Source organism: Somniosus microcephalus, chromosome 4, assembly GCF_052327205.1.
Source record: "Somniosus microcephalus isolate GS21.2 chromosome 4, FLI_Smic_1.0, whole genome shotgun sequence".
NCBI classification, from domain to species: domain Eukaryota; kingdom Metazoa; phylum Chordata; class Chondrichthyes; order Squaliformes; family Somniosidae; genus Somniosus; species Somniosus microcephalus.
In genome coordinates, this window is record NC_140990.1 from 169408838 (window position 1) to 169424518 (window position 15681).

The following is a 15681-nucleotide window of genomic DNA, read 5'->3' on the forward strand; positions in this document are numbered from 1 at the left end:
GCAAAGGAACTAGAGGGGAAATGAGGAGAAATGTTTTCATACATGGTGTTATTATGATCTGGAATGCACTAGCTGAAAGGATGGTGGAATCCGATTCCATGGGAACTTTCAAAAGGCAATTGGACATGCATTTGAAGTTATGGGAAAAAAGCTAGGGTGTAGAACTAAATTAGATAGCTCTTTCAAAGAGCCAGCATAGGCACAACGGGCTGAATGGCCCCCTTCTGTGCTGTAACGTTCTATACTTTCCAGCACCAAGAAGCAGCAGATGTGGATAACTTCCACCTCTGTAATATCGCCCATCTCCACCCCTGCCTCAGCCCATCTGCTCCTAAAATCCCCATCCATGCCTTTGTTACCTCCAGACTCGACTGTTCCAATGCTCTCTTGGCCAGCCTCCCATCTTCCACCCTGCGTAAACTTCAGCTCATCCAAAACTCTGCTGCCCGTATCCTGACTCACACCAAGTCCCGTTCACCCATCACCCCTGTGCTCGCTGACCTACATTGGTTCCTGGTCTGGCAATGCCTTGATTTTAAAAATCACATCCTTGTTTTCAAATCCCTCCATGACCTCGCTCCTCCCTATTTCTGTAACCTCCTTCAGCTCCACAACCCCCCAGAGATCTCTGTGTGCTCCTCCAATTCTGGCCTCTTGCGCATCCCCGATTTCCTTTGCCCCCTCCATTGGCGGCCGTGTCTTCAGCTGTCTTGGCCCTATCCTCTGGAATTCCCTCCCTAAACCTCTCTGCCTCTCTCCTCCTTTAAAACACTCTTTGCAAACTCTTTTGCCCAAATATCTCATGTGGCTCGGTGTCAATTTTTGTCTGATAATACTCCTGTGAAGCACCTTGGGACGTTTTATTACATTAAAGGCGCTATATAGATGTAAGTTGTTGTTGTTGTGGTAAGAACATGAAGAATAATTTGTTCCAAGGAGCATTGGGTTGGCAGCAATCTGCTGGGTTAAGATGGATGCTCAACCATCTTATTCATGAGGACAACAGTCAGTTGAGCAATAAGTCCGCAACGAATGACTTAACACAAAGGATTGCTCCGTTAAAATACCGCCGACAGTATTTTAACACGGATGTGTTAAAAAAGCACAAGGAGAAATTTAAATGCCAAAGGAAAGTGCAAGACAGTAACATAATGGCGGTGAACGTGAAAACCTTTTATTTAGTGCTGATGACCCAATCCATATATGATCCCCAATTGTGTCATCACAAATGCGATTGCAAACATGATACAGATCACGTAAAAAAAAGTCTATATTTTACAAGTACAAAATACAAATAGATTAAAGCAGGTTTTACCTCACACATGGTCCAAAAAGTGACTTGTGTTGCAAGTTTCATTTGGGTCACCCTCTATACTCATAGCACCAGTATAAGATTACTTTAAAGTAACATTTATTTACATTCAAAACTTGTTGATCATGACATTAAAAGAAAAAAGTGGAATGGTTAGGTCTCAGCATGAATACAGCTTCCAAAGCATTCTCCTAGAATCATTTCCTGCGATGTTACACACCCACCAAGGATCCATTTTTTGGTATCCGTTAAAAGTTATATTTTCATTGTATGGAAATCTTAAATAATCTATTGAGTAACTTTTTCTCTCTTTCTGCAAAAGCATTTGTACTCATGATCTTCCATGGCAAATATTTGGGTGAGGAAAAGATCACAGCCCATGTACTACGTACTAGTCATGGCAGCATGCAAGCTCCTACCTGCTTTATATTGAAGGAATGACGACAGATCTGTCAAACTTTTGTTTCTGAAGCACATTAAAACAAGAACATTTGGGAATTGTTGCTAGACCCAACAAGCCTGTCCCCGCTCCATAAATCAACCCTAACTAGTCTCCTTCTCACTATAACCTTCAATCCCTTCTCCCTTCAGAAGGATATCCAATTGTCTCTTGATCCCCATTTGTACACATCCAATTTTCCCTTGACCTCATTTATAACTGTCTGTTTCAATGGCCTTCCCTGGTGCTTATTCTACACCTGTTACCCGTTGGGTCTAAACAGCTACTTTATTGCACATAAAAAAGCAGAGGCAGTCTATTTTTCTCAAATATTTATTTCCAATTCATTATCTACAAGAATAATTGTAGGAGAATGACTAAAACCGCACTGCCGCGTACTGACATTTTAAATATTTAGGGCATATCGGTGGGCTATAAACAACGAATTGTTTAATCACAAAACCTCCATCCATCTTCCTTGTTCAACATATGGGCTGAGCAGCTAAAAGCACGAATGGCTTCAAGGTCATGTGACCTGAACCTATGGATCACATGACCTGCACTCAATGGCTGGTGGAAAATCTGACCATTAATGTCTTAAATTCAGTCCAAGGCTTGGGTTGAATTTTAAGGACGTTACGGGAATATTTTCAACTAACGTTTTGTCACAAGGTTGCAGTACAACACAGATCCCTTGTGATCTAGTGGAATCGCTGTTGAGAGGCTCGTTTCATATCACAGGTGTAAGTTCAGTGCTATCTGTCCATTCTACTAACAGTCGACTACATTCTGTTGCTTTTTGGCTTGCCTTAGTTTTAGCTACTTTGCCCCTAAAAGAATTCACTCCGACTGTTAAGATGTGCACAGAATATCTTATCATGGGACACCAAAGAGTTTGGGCCCTATTGGGACTTCCAGAGGAATAGAGCTGTCTACTGAGTCCCACTTCTTTCATGAGTTCAGCTCCTATGAAGGCCGCACAAGGGAGTAAATAGCCAAGAACGAAATAACCCTTCTAAAAGTAGCAGCTGCGTCTAACAAGGCTGGTGGGCGTCTGGTATGTTTCACGTAAACTGGACTCGGGGTAGCAATTCTTTGGAGACCGAATCCCAGGTGTGAAGGCCACAAAGCCAGAGCAGCACGTGCCCAAACTGGGAGACCCCGAGGCCGGCCCATGATTGGGCATCGGGCCTTAGCGAGATAACCTGGGCGAGTTGCCCGCTCCTGCTGCGCCACCACAGGCAGCTCGCCCATGTGCAGGCAAGTGAATTGCAGGCTGTCTGCCACGCCAGCAGCTGCCCTCAGGTAAGTGCTCAGGTGGGCTGAGGGGAGGGGTGGGGTGGACGACGGGGCAATGACAGCAATGGGGGGTGCTGATCGTGACCGGCGAGAGTACTGTGAACTCACCTTTTGGGTGGCGGCCACGCCGGGATAACCTGAGCAGAACAAGCCCAGCGCCCACTCGCTCAGGACAGCCCAGTTTCTCAGAGGGGTTCCAAGACAGGCCTTAGGTCCCTCATTGGCACATGCCAGGGGCAGAACGCCTGTTTTAGGTGGCTGCCCCAGACGCCTGAAAATCAACCCAGGCCAATACAGTGTCAGCCGTTTTTTAGGCATCCATGGCGCGCTGTGAAATTGGTCATTTTTACCCCCATTTTACTTCCAGAAAACGGGTGCAACGGTGGCCAAATTCTACCCCGTGGTTCTTTTTCTCAGTTAACCACAGGCAGCTCACTGGGCTACTGGGTGTGACATGCCAGGAAAACCACCTTGACTCACCTTAACGTCGGGAAACTGTGCCTCTTGCTGGCTGAGTAGAGAGCAACCACGGGAAGGCAAAGTCTACCCACCCTCCCGGTCGAAAGAGAATAGATGGGGGTATGGGGCCTACAAGGGGAAGAGGAGTACACATGGAAGAAAAATTGAATGTGCAGGGACGCTGGGGAGTAGAATTCCCAAAAGCAGATTCTCTTCATAAAAAAAATACAAATTCTAAGAAAGCAAATTCTCAAAGACAGTAACCACCTTATCAAAATGCGTAAAATAGAAGAGCTTAGAGGGCTTAAGAATTTCTTCATTGTTACTCAAGTGACATTTGTTTGGTAATAGTTTGGTAAAATACACCTTTCAAAAGAGAGGGGTAGTCCTTCACCCGGAAGAGATGGCGAGCACCGCGATCTACATCATAGTCAATTGCCCTGCCGGCTACCAAAGCCCGGAGATTGTTCTCGTGGACCTGGTCGCCTACGGCAATGGCGTACACATCAATTTTACCCGCTCTTGCTGCTTGTGCCTGACGTTCTATGGTGTGCACCAGGTCTCCCTGGGATCTGCCATCAGTGAACAAGAGGACTTTCCTCTTGGCGTTCTGGCTGTTGGTCTGGTAATTTGAAATCACACGACTCAGGGCGGCTCCCACATCAGTCGCGTCATTCATGAATGCCATCTGGTCTATCCTTTCCGCAACTTGCGTGTAGTTATTGGAGAACTGCAACTCGATCTCCTGGCTTTTGCTGTACTGAATCACTGAGACGCGCACCGAGCTGCCACTTTTGACCTTGGCCTGTAAGAACCGGTCTGCCAGCCGCTTGACTAAGGTCTTGGTGGTCTCAAAGTTCTTGCTCCCAACACTGGTGGAACTGTCAACCAGGAAGGTGATGTCAGCTGAGGCGTTGAATTGAACTGCGGAGAAAACAGCAACTGTTAACGGTTTCACCAACAAAACAATGCTGCGGCCATTAAATCTTGGGGTGTCCAAGTTACTGCCCATGGGTCATGTGCCTTGGCAATCTAGTCCACAAATCTGAGGCCACTCAGTTTCTATTTCGTCCTAGCTGGTTTGTCCTGTTTGTTGCATCGAAACCCGTTCAACCATCACCTCTGTGCTCGATGACCTACATTGGCTCCCGATCCAGCAATGCCTCGAATTTAAAATTCTCATCTTTGTGTCGAAATCCACCGCGGCCTCGCCTTCCCTATCCCTGTAACCTCCTCTGGCCCTACAACCCTCCAAGATCTCTGCACTCCTCCAATTCTGGCCTTCTGCGCATCCTCGCAGTTTGATAATGCTCTTTGATAATGCTCCTGTGAAGCATCTTGGGATGTTTTACTATGTTGAAGGCGCCATGTAAATGCAACTGATTGTTGCAGTGCAGGCAGAGTAAATGGTGGGGCGCAACAGCACTAAGGAATTTTTTTAAACGGGCTTTAGTTGGGTTTTGTAAAGTACACATACTTTTGCTGGATGATGGAAAAGGCTCCCCCCGCCGCCCCCAGTAGAACAAATTTGTAACTTCGGCCCTATAATATTAGCAGAGTTTTGGATGAGCTCCAGTTTATGGAGGGTGCAAAGTGAGAGGCAGGCTAGGAGAGCGTTGGAATAGTCGACTCTGGAGGTAACAAAGAAGAGCAGGTCAGTCTCCATTTGAATCACCAGTACCAATGCATCAGTGACTGTCATCAACAGGTGGTAAGCTGTTTTATCTCTTCCTGAGGAATGACCTTGTGGATGGTGCTCCATCTGGGGAAAAAACACTCAGCCAACTGGATTGGACTTTAACACACAAGACTCTGGAGTGGAGCCCATCACCACTCAGAGGCAGTTCAGAGAAGGTTCACGAGGTTGATTCCGGAGAAGAAGGGGTTGGCTTATGAGGAAAAGTTGAGCAGGTTGGGCCTATTCTCATTGGGGTTTAGAAGAATGAGAGGGGATCTTATTGAAACATATAAGGTTCTGAAGGGGCTTGACAGGGTAGATGCAGAGAGGATGTTTCCCCTCGTGGGGAAATCTAGAACTAGGGGGCATAATTTCAGAATAAGTGGGCACCCATTTAAATCGGAAATGAGGAGGAATTTCTTCTCTGAGAGGGTGGTGAATCTGTGGAATTCTCTACCCCAGAGAGCTGTGGAGGCTGGGTCATTGAATATATTTAAGGTGGAGATAGACAGATTTTTGAATAGTAAGGGAGTCAAGAGTTATGGGGGCGGGCAGGGAAGTGGAGTTGAAGCCAAGATCAGATCAGCCATGATCTTATTGAATGGCGGAGCAGGCTCGAGGGGCCAAATGACCTACTCCTGTTCCTACGTCTTATGTTCTTATGTTCTAACACCTACAGACAGAGAGACGTCTACAGATCCAACTGCTGTCGCATGAAGATCAATGGGTCAGACGTCAGCTGCCCGAGGGCACAAAACATGTTGTTTCATACCCAAAGCCCTGGTAAGGTGGGCACCAGCATTGGTAAGAGGTGCTTTGGAAGAACTCATTCAACAGCACTTTATACCATCACCCAGGTAAATGGGCTATGAATATAGCAGAATTACCTCATTGTGTTCAACAGAAATCATTGAGTCAAACTGCTTCATTGCAGTCATTGAGAATGAATGTATTCCATCGCACTGTTTCCACACACCCTGGGGGAGAGGCAACTCACCATTTCACACCATCGCGCGAAAGTTTCAGATCAGCAAAGCCATTCAACTACCCTAGCTCATCCGTCGAGAAAAACCCACATCGTAGAACCCAGCTGCCTCTGCAATGATTCCAGAGTATTTACCTTCACTGTGCTTCGCAGCAGCTTGCTCCACGCGCCAATCCTGCTGTGTGAAGAAGCTCCTGGCACTGTCGGCCGAGGCCCCCACCACAGGCAGGCAGGGGCTACTTTAAATTCCAAAGTTGCGGCCTGACGCAATTTTAACATCGTGTTGGGGGTGGGGGAGGAGGCCCACCCGGTGTTAACCCCGACAGCCGAACCAAGGCGGGAGGAGCCGACTGGCCAGAAGAGGCCAAGGTAAGGTTTTGAAAAATGATTTATGCGAGACCTCCTTGTGGGCCCGGAGGAGCAGGTGTGCTTCCCCCAAGCCCCGCACCGAGAGCTTGGGCCTCCCAAGTTCCGGCCTCCCCCTCCCTCGATAGTGGCTGCAACACCGCCCCCCGACATCCCACCCCACCCCACTGACTTTTTATTAAGAAACACATTAGAAGTATACTTAAATAAAAACAGAAAATGCTGGAGAAACTCAGCAGGTCAGGCAGCATCTGTGAAGAGAGAAACAGAGTTAACGTTTCAGGTCAGAAAGGTCATCGACCTGAAACGTTAACTCTGTTTCTCTCTTCACAGATGCTGCCTGACCTGCTGAGTTTCTCCAGCATTTTCTGTTCTTATTTCAGATTTCCAGCATCCGCAGTATTTTCTTTTTGTATTAGAAGTGTACTTACTGGGGCAGGAATAGTCTGGGCACTTCTTATCTGTAAAAGTAAACACAAAATGTTAATGAAAAGACAAGATGTACATTAACGATCGCATTTAGTTAACAACCCAATAAAAATAAGCACGGGGCCTGGCTCTTCAGGAAAGGCCTCGGGCCTGAGAAACAAATGAACGGTTGTCTTCCAATCGGGACGGTGGGCTACCTTTGCAGATGAATGCCGTCACATTTTCCAGGAAGGTTTCTTCCAGCAGCTCCAGGAAGTTGTCGCGCTGTAAACTCAGCCCAGGAGTTGGAGAGGTTTCGCAAGCGATCTGTTTCAGGGTTTCAGAGGCTGGTGCATTGCGGAAAATGTCACTCACCCCAACTGTGACCACCTGTAACGCAAGAAGGAGCCAATGAGTGACCTAGGTAAGAATGCAAAAGTGGTTTTAGAAAAGGATTGTCAGAGGGCAGTGCAGTGATGGCAGAAGCGACTGCTAGAATGGTGGGGTGGGGCAGGGCAGGGGAGGGGAGGGCATGCATGGTTGATTAGGGTCAGAAGACCAGTTGGACGTAGGGTTGGAGAAGATTGCAGAAGTATGGTGGGGTGAATCCATGAAAGGATTTGTAAATCACCAACAACAACTTGCATTTCATGTAGTAAAACGTTCCAAGACACTTCACAGGAGCGTTATCAGACAGAATTTGAACCGAGCCACATAAGGAGATATTAGGACGGGTGACCAAAAGCTTGGGCAAAGGAGTAGGATTTAAGGAGCATCTTAAAGGAGGAGAGAGAGGTGGAGAGGTTTAGGAAGGGAATTCCAGAGCTTAGGGTCTTGACAGCAGAAGGCACGGCCACCAATGGAAGGGCGAAGGAAATCAGGGATACATAAGAGGCCAGAGTTGGAGGAGCGCAGAGATCTCGGAGGGTTGTAGGACTGGAGGAGGTTACAGAGATAGGGAGGGTTGCGGCCATGGAGGGTGACATGAATCTTATCATTCATGTGGAAATGACTTATGAAGTAATACTGGGCGGCCTGCTGGTGGCACTGTCCAGGGAGCGTATAAATACTCGGGCATGGGCCCAGCTTGCTCAGGACATTCTTTAACAGGAACTAGTGAAGGACACAACTAGATCTCCATGTTAAAAAACAGTTGATTAAAGCCTTGTTTAATACTCAGACCAAGTACCTAGTAGTTTTCTTATGTCAGAGGGATTTGTAAATAAGGATGAGAATTTTAAAAATCGAGGGGTTACCAGACTGGGAGCCAATGTAGGTCAGTGAGCACAAGGGTGATGGGTGAGCAGAATTTGGTGTGAGTTGGGATACGGGCAGCAGCGTTTTTGATGAGCTCAGGTTTACGGAGGGTGGAAGATGGGAACCTGGCCAGGAGAACATTGGAATAGTCAAGTCTGGAGGTAACAAAAGCATGGATGAGGGTTTCAGCAGTTGGCTGAGGCAGGGGCAGAGACGTGGAGGATTGTGAAACCAATATGTTGGGCAGCATGGCGACAAGGAAGTGTGGGTTGTACAGGAGTGATAGATGAGTAGGACTTAGTATGAGGCAGGATAGAGAGGGCAGAGTTTTGGATGAGTTTTTGTGGAGTGGAGTTCAGGAGGACAATGAGGAGAGCATTGGAGAGTTGAGCCTTGAGGTGACAACACATTGATAAGGCAAGCCTTGTTATGTAGGTAGAAGTAGATGGTGATGGATAGGACATATGGGGTTTGAAGCTCAGCTCGTGGTCAAAACAAGATTTACCATTTTATTCTCTTTCCCTCACCTGATACTGCTGACTCATCCTGGGTATTTAGCAACCCTCCACTTCCTCACTGAAGCGAGCATTCCTCATGTGTGAGTCTAGACAGTGAGTGACGGGAGGCTATTCAGCTATGGAGAGCATTGCAGCTGAGTCAGATTCGGTCCTCACCTGAAGCTTGAAATTACTATTGGCTACATTAATGGATGAATGCTTAACGTGCTTGTCTGGCATTCCTCTGTCCACTACCTTAATGGAAACATTGTGCTGTTTATTTTAAATAGGTAGTGCTCAGAATTACAATAGTGGACAAACGAATATCAGATGGCCCCCACCCCAGCCCTCCCCCCAGAACTCGCCACTCCTCTGATTCTGGGCTCTTCTATACCTCCCCTCCCTTCGCCCCACCATTAGCGGCTGTGCCTTCAAGCATTTAGGCCCCACAGTGTGGAATTTCCCTCTCTAAAGTTCTCCTCTGTTACGACCTTCCTTAAAACTCACTTTTTTGGTCAATTCTCCCAATATCTTTCTTTATCTCAGCATTCTTTCATGTCTGATTACATATCTGTGACGCACGTTGGGATGTTTTTCTATGTTAAATGCAAATTGTTGTTGCTGGGTTCATTAGGCATTATTTTACTAAAGTCACCTACTGTAATGTCTACCTTCTGATGTCATAGAGTCATAATGGCACAGAAGGAGGCCATTCAGCCCATCGAGTCCATGCCGGCTCTCTGTAGAGCAATCCAGCCAGTCCTATTCCCCCGCTCTATCCCCGTAGCCCTGCAAGTTTATTTCCCTCAAGTGCCTATCCAGTCTCCCCTTGAAAACATTGATTGTCTCCGCTTCCACCACTTCCGTCGGCAGCGAATTCCAGATCCTCACCACTCACTGCATAAAAATGTATTTCCTCACGTCCCCCCTGTATCTCTTGCCCAAAACCTTAAATCTGTGTCCCCATGTCCTCGTACCATCAACTAGTGGGAACAGCCTTTCCCCATCTTGTCTATCCAAACCCGTCATAATCTTGTACACCTCTATCAAATCACCCCTCAACCTCCTTTGCTCTAATGAAAACAAATCCAGCTTCTCCAACCTGTCCTTGTAGCTAAGATCCCCCATCCCCGGAACCATTCTGGTAAATCTCCTCTGCACCCTCTCAAGGGCCTTCACATCCTTCCTAAAGTGTGGTGACCAGAACTGGACACAATACTCCAGTTGTGGCCTAACCAGCGCTTTATAAAGGTTCAGCATAACTTCTCTACTTTTGTACTCAGTACCTCTATTTATGAAGCCCAAGATCCCATATGCTTTGCCAACCACTCTCTCAATATGTCCTGCCACCTTCAGGGACCTATGCACATTAACTTCCAGGTCCCTCTGTCCCTGCACACTCTTTAAAACTGTGCCATTAAGTGTATATTGCCTCTCCCTGTTCCTTCTGCCAAAATGCATCACCTCACACTCCTCTATTAAATTCCATCTGCCACTTGTCTACCCATTCTGCGAGCCTTTCTATGTCCTGTTACAGTCAATTGGTATCATCCTCACTGTTTGCCACCCCCCCACACAAACCAACAACAACTTATACTTCTATAGCACCTTTAACATAGTTAAAACGTCCCAAGGTGCTTCACAGGAGCATAATTTGACACCGAGCTACATAAGTAGATATTAGGACAGGTGACCAAAAGCTCGGTCAAAGAGGTCGGTTTTGAGGTGTGTTTTAATGGAGGAGAGAGAGGTGGAGAGGTTTAGGGAGGGAATTCCAGAGGCTAGGGCCCAGGCAGCTGAAGGCATGGCTGCCAATGGTGGGGCGATGAAAATCAGCGATGCGCAAGAGGCCAGAATTAGAGGAGCGCAGAGTTCTTGGAGGGTTGTAGGGCTGGAGGAGGTTACAGAGGAGGGGCAAGGCCATGGAGGGATTTGAAAACAAAGATGAGAATTTTAAATTCGAGGCGTTAACAGACCTGGAGCCAGGTCAGTGAGAACAGGGGTGATGGGTGAACGGGACTTAGTTCGAGTTAGGATGTACACACATACAAAACACATACACAAAACACACACACACACTTTTCAGTAAGCGGTCGCTGACTAGCAGCAGAAATGAGCACACTGGATGACTGGTTCTCCCCTCCTGTATTTTGGTGCCAACTGCCGTACCCAACCTACTACTCCAGCTGGAGATCAGCTAGCTCAACGCAGTCCGGAAAAATCAAACCTTCGACCTTAACCCACTGACCAGCTGGGTTAAGGTCCCAGCGGGTGAACGGCTTAACACTATGCCTGGCAGGCGTTTCACTCAGTGGGCCAATGAAGGGGGGATCTTACCTCCTTGTAATACATGTGATCAGACAACAATATTGTTGCAAGGATAGAACGATAAGAGAAAAATGGATAGAACCAAGGCATAGAACTAGAGAATGATACAGCACAGAAGGAGGCCATTTGGCCCATTGTGCCTGTGTCAGCTCTTTGAAAGAGCTATCAATTAGTCCCACTGCCCGCTCTTTCCCCATAGCCCTGTAAATGTTTCCTTTTCAAGTATTTATCCATTTGAAAGTTACTATTGAATCTGCTTCCACCACCCTTTCAGGCAGTGCATTCCAGATCACAACAACTCGCTGCGTAAAAAGAATTCTCCTCATCTCCCCTCTGGTTCTTTTGCCAATTACTTTAACTCTGTGTCCTGTGGTTACTGACCCTCCTGCCAGTGGAAACAATTTCTCTTCATTTACTCTATCAAAACTCTTCATGATTTTGAACACCTATCAAATCTCCCCTTAACCTTCTCTGCTGTAAAGAGAACAATCCCAGCTTCTCTCCACATAACGGAAATGAAAGATAACATTGATTATAAAAGTAGGGAATGAAGGAAAGGAACCGTACATTGGCCGTGTTACAGAGAGACGACAACGATTTGGGATCTCTCAAAATGTCTGTTCGCCCATCTGTTAGTACCAGGGCAACCCGCACTTGGTTAATTGATCCCTTGAAGGCTGTCTTCGACCAGTCCAGTGCTGTCCCAGTAAATGTTCCTCCAGCAATCCATTTGAGGTTCTTGATGGCGCTATGGACAACAAAAAATCCACGCTGTTACTTTATGCTTTTTCCAACCGTTTTTCCATTTTCTTCCCCCTTCCCTTTGCCCTCAAGGCCAGAGTTCAGTTCCACGGACATCCGCTGCCCTCCAGTGCCATACCCAAGTGGCCGGTTACTCATGTCCGAGACTTGACAGTGGCTAATGGCAGGTTGCCCAATCGCGCAGGACTTCAGAACCCTGATTTCACCCGCTATCCTACAGGAATCCCTGGACAACCTTCAGGAGATGGAACCCTAGCTGATCTTCCCTTCCCTAACCCAGGGGTCCTGTAGCCTAGAGTGGCACAGCTGCTGCTCTGGTTGAGTCCTGCTTGAGTACATTGAGCAACACTATAATGATCTGGCCAGGAAGTAGGAACATAGGAACAGGTGGAGGCCATTCAGCCCCTCGAACCTGTTCCACTTTTCAATTAGATCATGACCGATCTGTATCTTAACCCCATTTACCTGCCTTGGATCCATATCCCTTAATGCCCTTATCTAAGAAAAATCTATCAATCTCAGTTTTCAAATTTTCAATTGACCCCCAGCCTCAACAGCTTTTTGGGGGAGAGGGTTCCAGATTTCCACTACCCTTTGTGTGAAGAAGTGCTTCCTGACATCACCCCTGAACAGCCTAGCTCTAATTTTAAGGTTATGTCCCTTGTTCTGGACTCCCTCACCAGAGGCAACAGTTTCTCTCTATCTACCCAATCAAATCCTTTAATCATCTTAAACACCTCAATTAAATCACCCTTTAATCTTCGATTCTCAAGGGAAGACAAGCCTAGTCTATGCAACTAGTCCTCATAATTTAATCCTTTTAGCCCTGGTATAATTCTGGTGAACCTGCGTTGCACCCTCTCCAAGGCCAATATATATCCTTCCTGAGGTGTGGTCCCCAGATCTGAATGCAGTGCACCAGATATGGTCTCACCAGAACTTTATAAAACTGTAGTATAACTTTCATCCTTTTGTATTCCAAAACAAAAAGCTGACTTGGCTTCCAGCAGAGAAATGTCAAACCTCAACCCCATGAGAGTCGCAGATGGGAGTGTCAGGCAGTGACAGGGATTCAGTTACGTAACCACAAGAACATGAGACTTTGGGGACAACAATGCAGCCCATGCGATGCACCACTATGTGGGACGCACACTACCAATGAGCTGACCTCCACTGGATAATGCAAGGTCAAGCCCATTCGCATACTTTCATGGCGTTCTGGGCGAATTGCTCGTGTATCACCTAGAGTGCCAGGTGTTGAATCCGTGATTCTTTAAGTATGATGTTTTCCAATAACTACACGGAGGCTGTAACTTAACAATCAACAGGTGTTTACTGGAGGAGGGTAGTCTAAAGACTGACAGTACAGAGGCATGCTCAAGGCTTATATACAGGTGTGGTCACTGCCGGTACTACAGTATACAGGAGCTGTAAAAGTAGTTCTCTCTTAAAGGTACATACACTACACCAGGGCAGCATTATCGGGGCAACACTGCATCGCAGCACCACTCCCTACGGCCTTCCAACTCCATCCTACCGTACTGCCCCTCACTTGGTGGCAGAGCTCTCAGCTATCTCAGTCCTTCCTCCTTTTCAACCGGGCTTTTGGTTTTATTTATTCATTCATGGGGTGTGGGCGTCGCTGGCAAGGCCAGCAATTATTGGCCATCCTTCATTGCCTTCGACAAGGTGGTGGTGAGCTGCCTTCTTGAACCGTTGCAGTCCGTGTGGTGAAGGCACTCCCACAGTGCTTTTAGGGAGGGAGTTCCAGGATTTTGACCCAGTGACGATGAAGGAAGTCAGAATGGTGTGTGACTTGGAGGGGAACTTGGAGGTGGTGGTGTTCCCATGCGCCTGCTGCCCTTGTCCTTCTAGGTGGTAGAGATCGCGAGTTTGGGCGGTGTTGTTGAAGAAGCCTTGGTGAGTTGTTGCAGTGCATCTTGTAGATGGTACACACTGCAGCTACGGTACGCCGGTGGTGGAGGGAGTGAATGTTTGAGGTGGTGGATGGGGTGCCAATCAAGCAGGCTGCTTTGTCCTGGATGGTGTTGAGCTTCTTGAGTGTTGTTGGAGCTGCACTCATCCAGGCAAGTGGAGAGTATTCCATCAGACTCCGTGCTTTGGTGGAGGTTGACCTTCCTATTTCTTCTGTTATCACCTGACCTATCTCTCTGCTATGTGAAGTGCCTTCATAGAATCATAGACACTTACAGCACAGAAGGAGGCCAGTCAGCCCATTGTGCCTGAACTGGCTCTTTGAAAGAGCTGTCCAATTAGTCCCACTCCCCTGCTCCTTTTCCCATATCCCTGTAATGTTTACCTTTTCAAGAATATATTCAATTCCCTTTTGAAAGTTACAATGAAATCTTCTTCCACCCTTTCAGGCAGTGCATTCCAGATCATCATAACTCGCTGTGTAAAAAATCTTCTCCTCATCTCCCCTCTGGTTCTTTTGCCAATTACCTTAAATCTGTGACCTTTGGTTACCAACCCTCCTGCCAGTGGAAACAGTTTCTCCCTATCTACTCCATCAAAGCCCCTCATAATTTTTAATACCTCTATTAAATCTCCTTAATGATCTCTGCACTAAGGAAACAATCCCAGCTTCTCCAGTCTCTCCACATAACTGAAGTCCCCTCATCCCTGGTACCATTCTGGTAAATCTCCTCTGAACCCTGTCCAAGGTGGTGACATCCTTCCTAAAGTGTGCTGCCCAGAATTGGAGACAATACTCCAGCTGAGGCCTAACCAGTTATTTATAAAAGTTTACCATAACTTCCTTGCTTTTTTATTCTATGCCTCTATTTATAAAACCCAGAATCCTTTGTGCTTTTTGAACAGCCTTATTGACTTGTCCTGCCACCTTCAATGATGGCAGGACAATGCCTTGGGATGTTTTATTATGTTAAGGGTGCTCTGTACAAGCACATTGTTGTTGTTGATCCCCAAGTTAACTAAGCAAAATTCTAGAATATCCATATATCTGCGCATTATACTATTAAAATGCTTCTCCTCCACAGAGCATAGGAACCACTCTCTCAGATTTGATTATCTCAGTTAATACTTCTCCATATAATCTTCAATCCCATTCCCAACTAGATATTTATCCAGCTGTTTTTGGAAGGAGTTATCAATACAACATTAATTATTGAAAACAAAAACAAACAATGCTCGAAAAGGCACAGCATGGCAGTCAGTACTTGCAGCAACAAAAGGTTAAAGTTCGGGCTGTGTCCTTCAATAGAGTGGATGTGAGACATTGTCCAACACATTAATCCACCCTGTGTAGAGAGACATTGTCCAACACATTAACCCACCCTGTGTGGAGAGACATTGTCCAACACATTAACCCACCCTGTGTGAAGAGACATTGTCCAACACATTAACCCACCCTTTTCTATCTCCAATTCAGAATTCTTGCGCATCCCCAATTTTCATCACTTCAACATTAATCTCGGGTGTTGCTTGATGTGAGTCTCCTTCTTGCTCGCAGCCTAAGTTAAATAGGCATCTTAGGGTAAATATTAGGTAGTGCCCCCTTTGGAGGAGTGCCGGGCTCATGGAGAGCAGCTGGCACTCCACGGGAGCCAGGGACAGCAACGGGGGCAGGTGCTGGCAGGCGGCCAGCAACAAAAATGGCCGCCCGCCACCTCCCCTTTAACTCGCACCGCCCCAGCCGCAGGTAAGCCCCCCTGACCCCGGCGGGCATAGCGCCTGGCGGTAAGTCGGGGGGTTGCAACCCAATATTATAGCCGGGGCACGAGCGGGGCTCTGACCACGGCGATGACCTCATCACCGGCCGTGCAGCGCCACGTGGCGCTAATGTTTAGCGCCGCCGCTAGCCTCCCGCTGAATTTCGCAGGTGGCGTTAGCGGCGCCGCGCCCAGGCGC

The 15681-nt window shown here is 47.1% G+C and overlaps 1 protein-coding gene across 1 annotated transcript in view; it reads right to left on the bottom strand.

Annotated features, from left to right (window-relative positions):
- Nucleotides 1-1152: 1152 nt before the first annotated feature.
- Nucleotides 1153-15681, bottom strand: part of col6a1 (collagen, type VI, alpha 1) — a 107185-nt gene continuing 92656 nt past the window's right edge. The window contains exons 32-35 of the mRNA XM_085985445.1: nt 11596-11776; nt 7165-7336; nt 6970-6999; nt 1153-4433 (exon numbers count right to left, since the gene is read on the bottom strand). Coding sequence (XP_085841571.1) covers nt 3832-4433; nt 6970-6999; nt 7165-7336; nt 11596-11776 — 985 coding nt within the window. The 3' untranslated portion in view covers nt 1153-3831. The remainder of the gene's footprint in view (nt 4434-6969; nt 7000-7164; nt 7337-11595; nt 11777-15681) is intronic.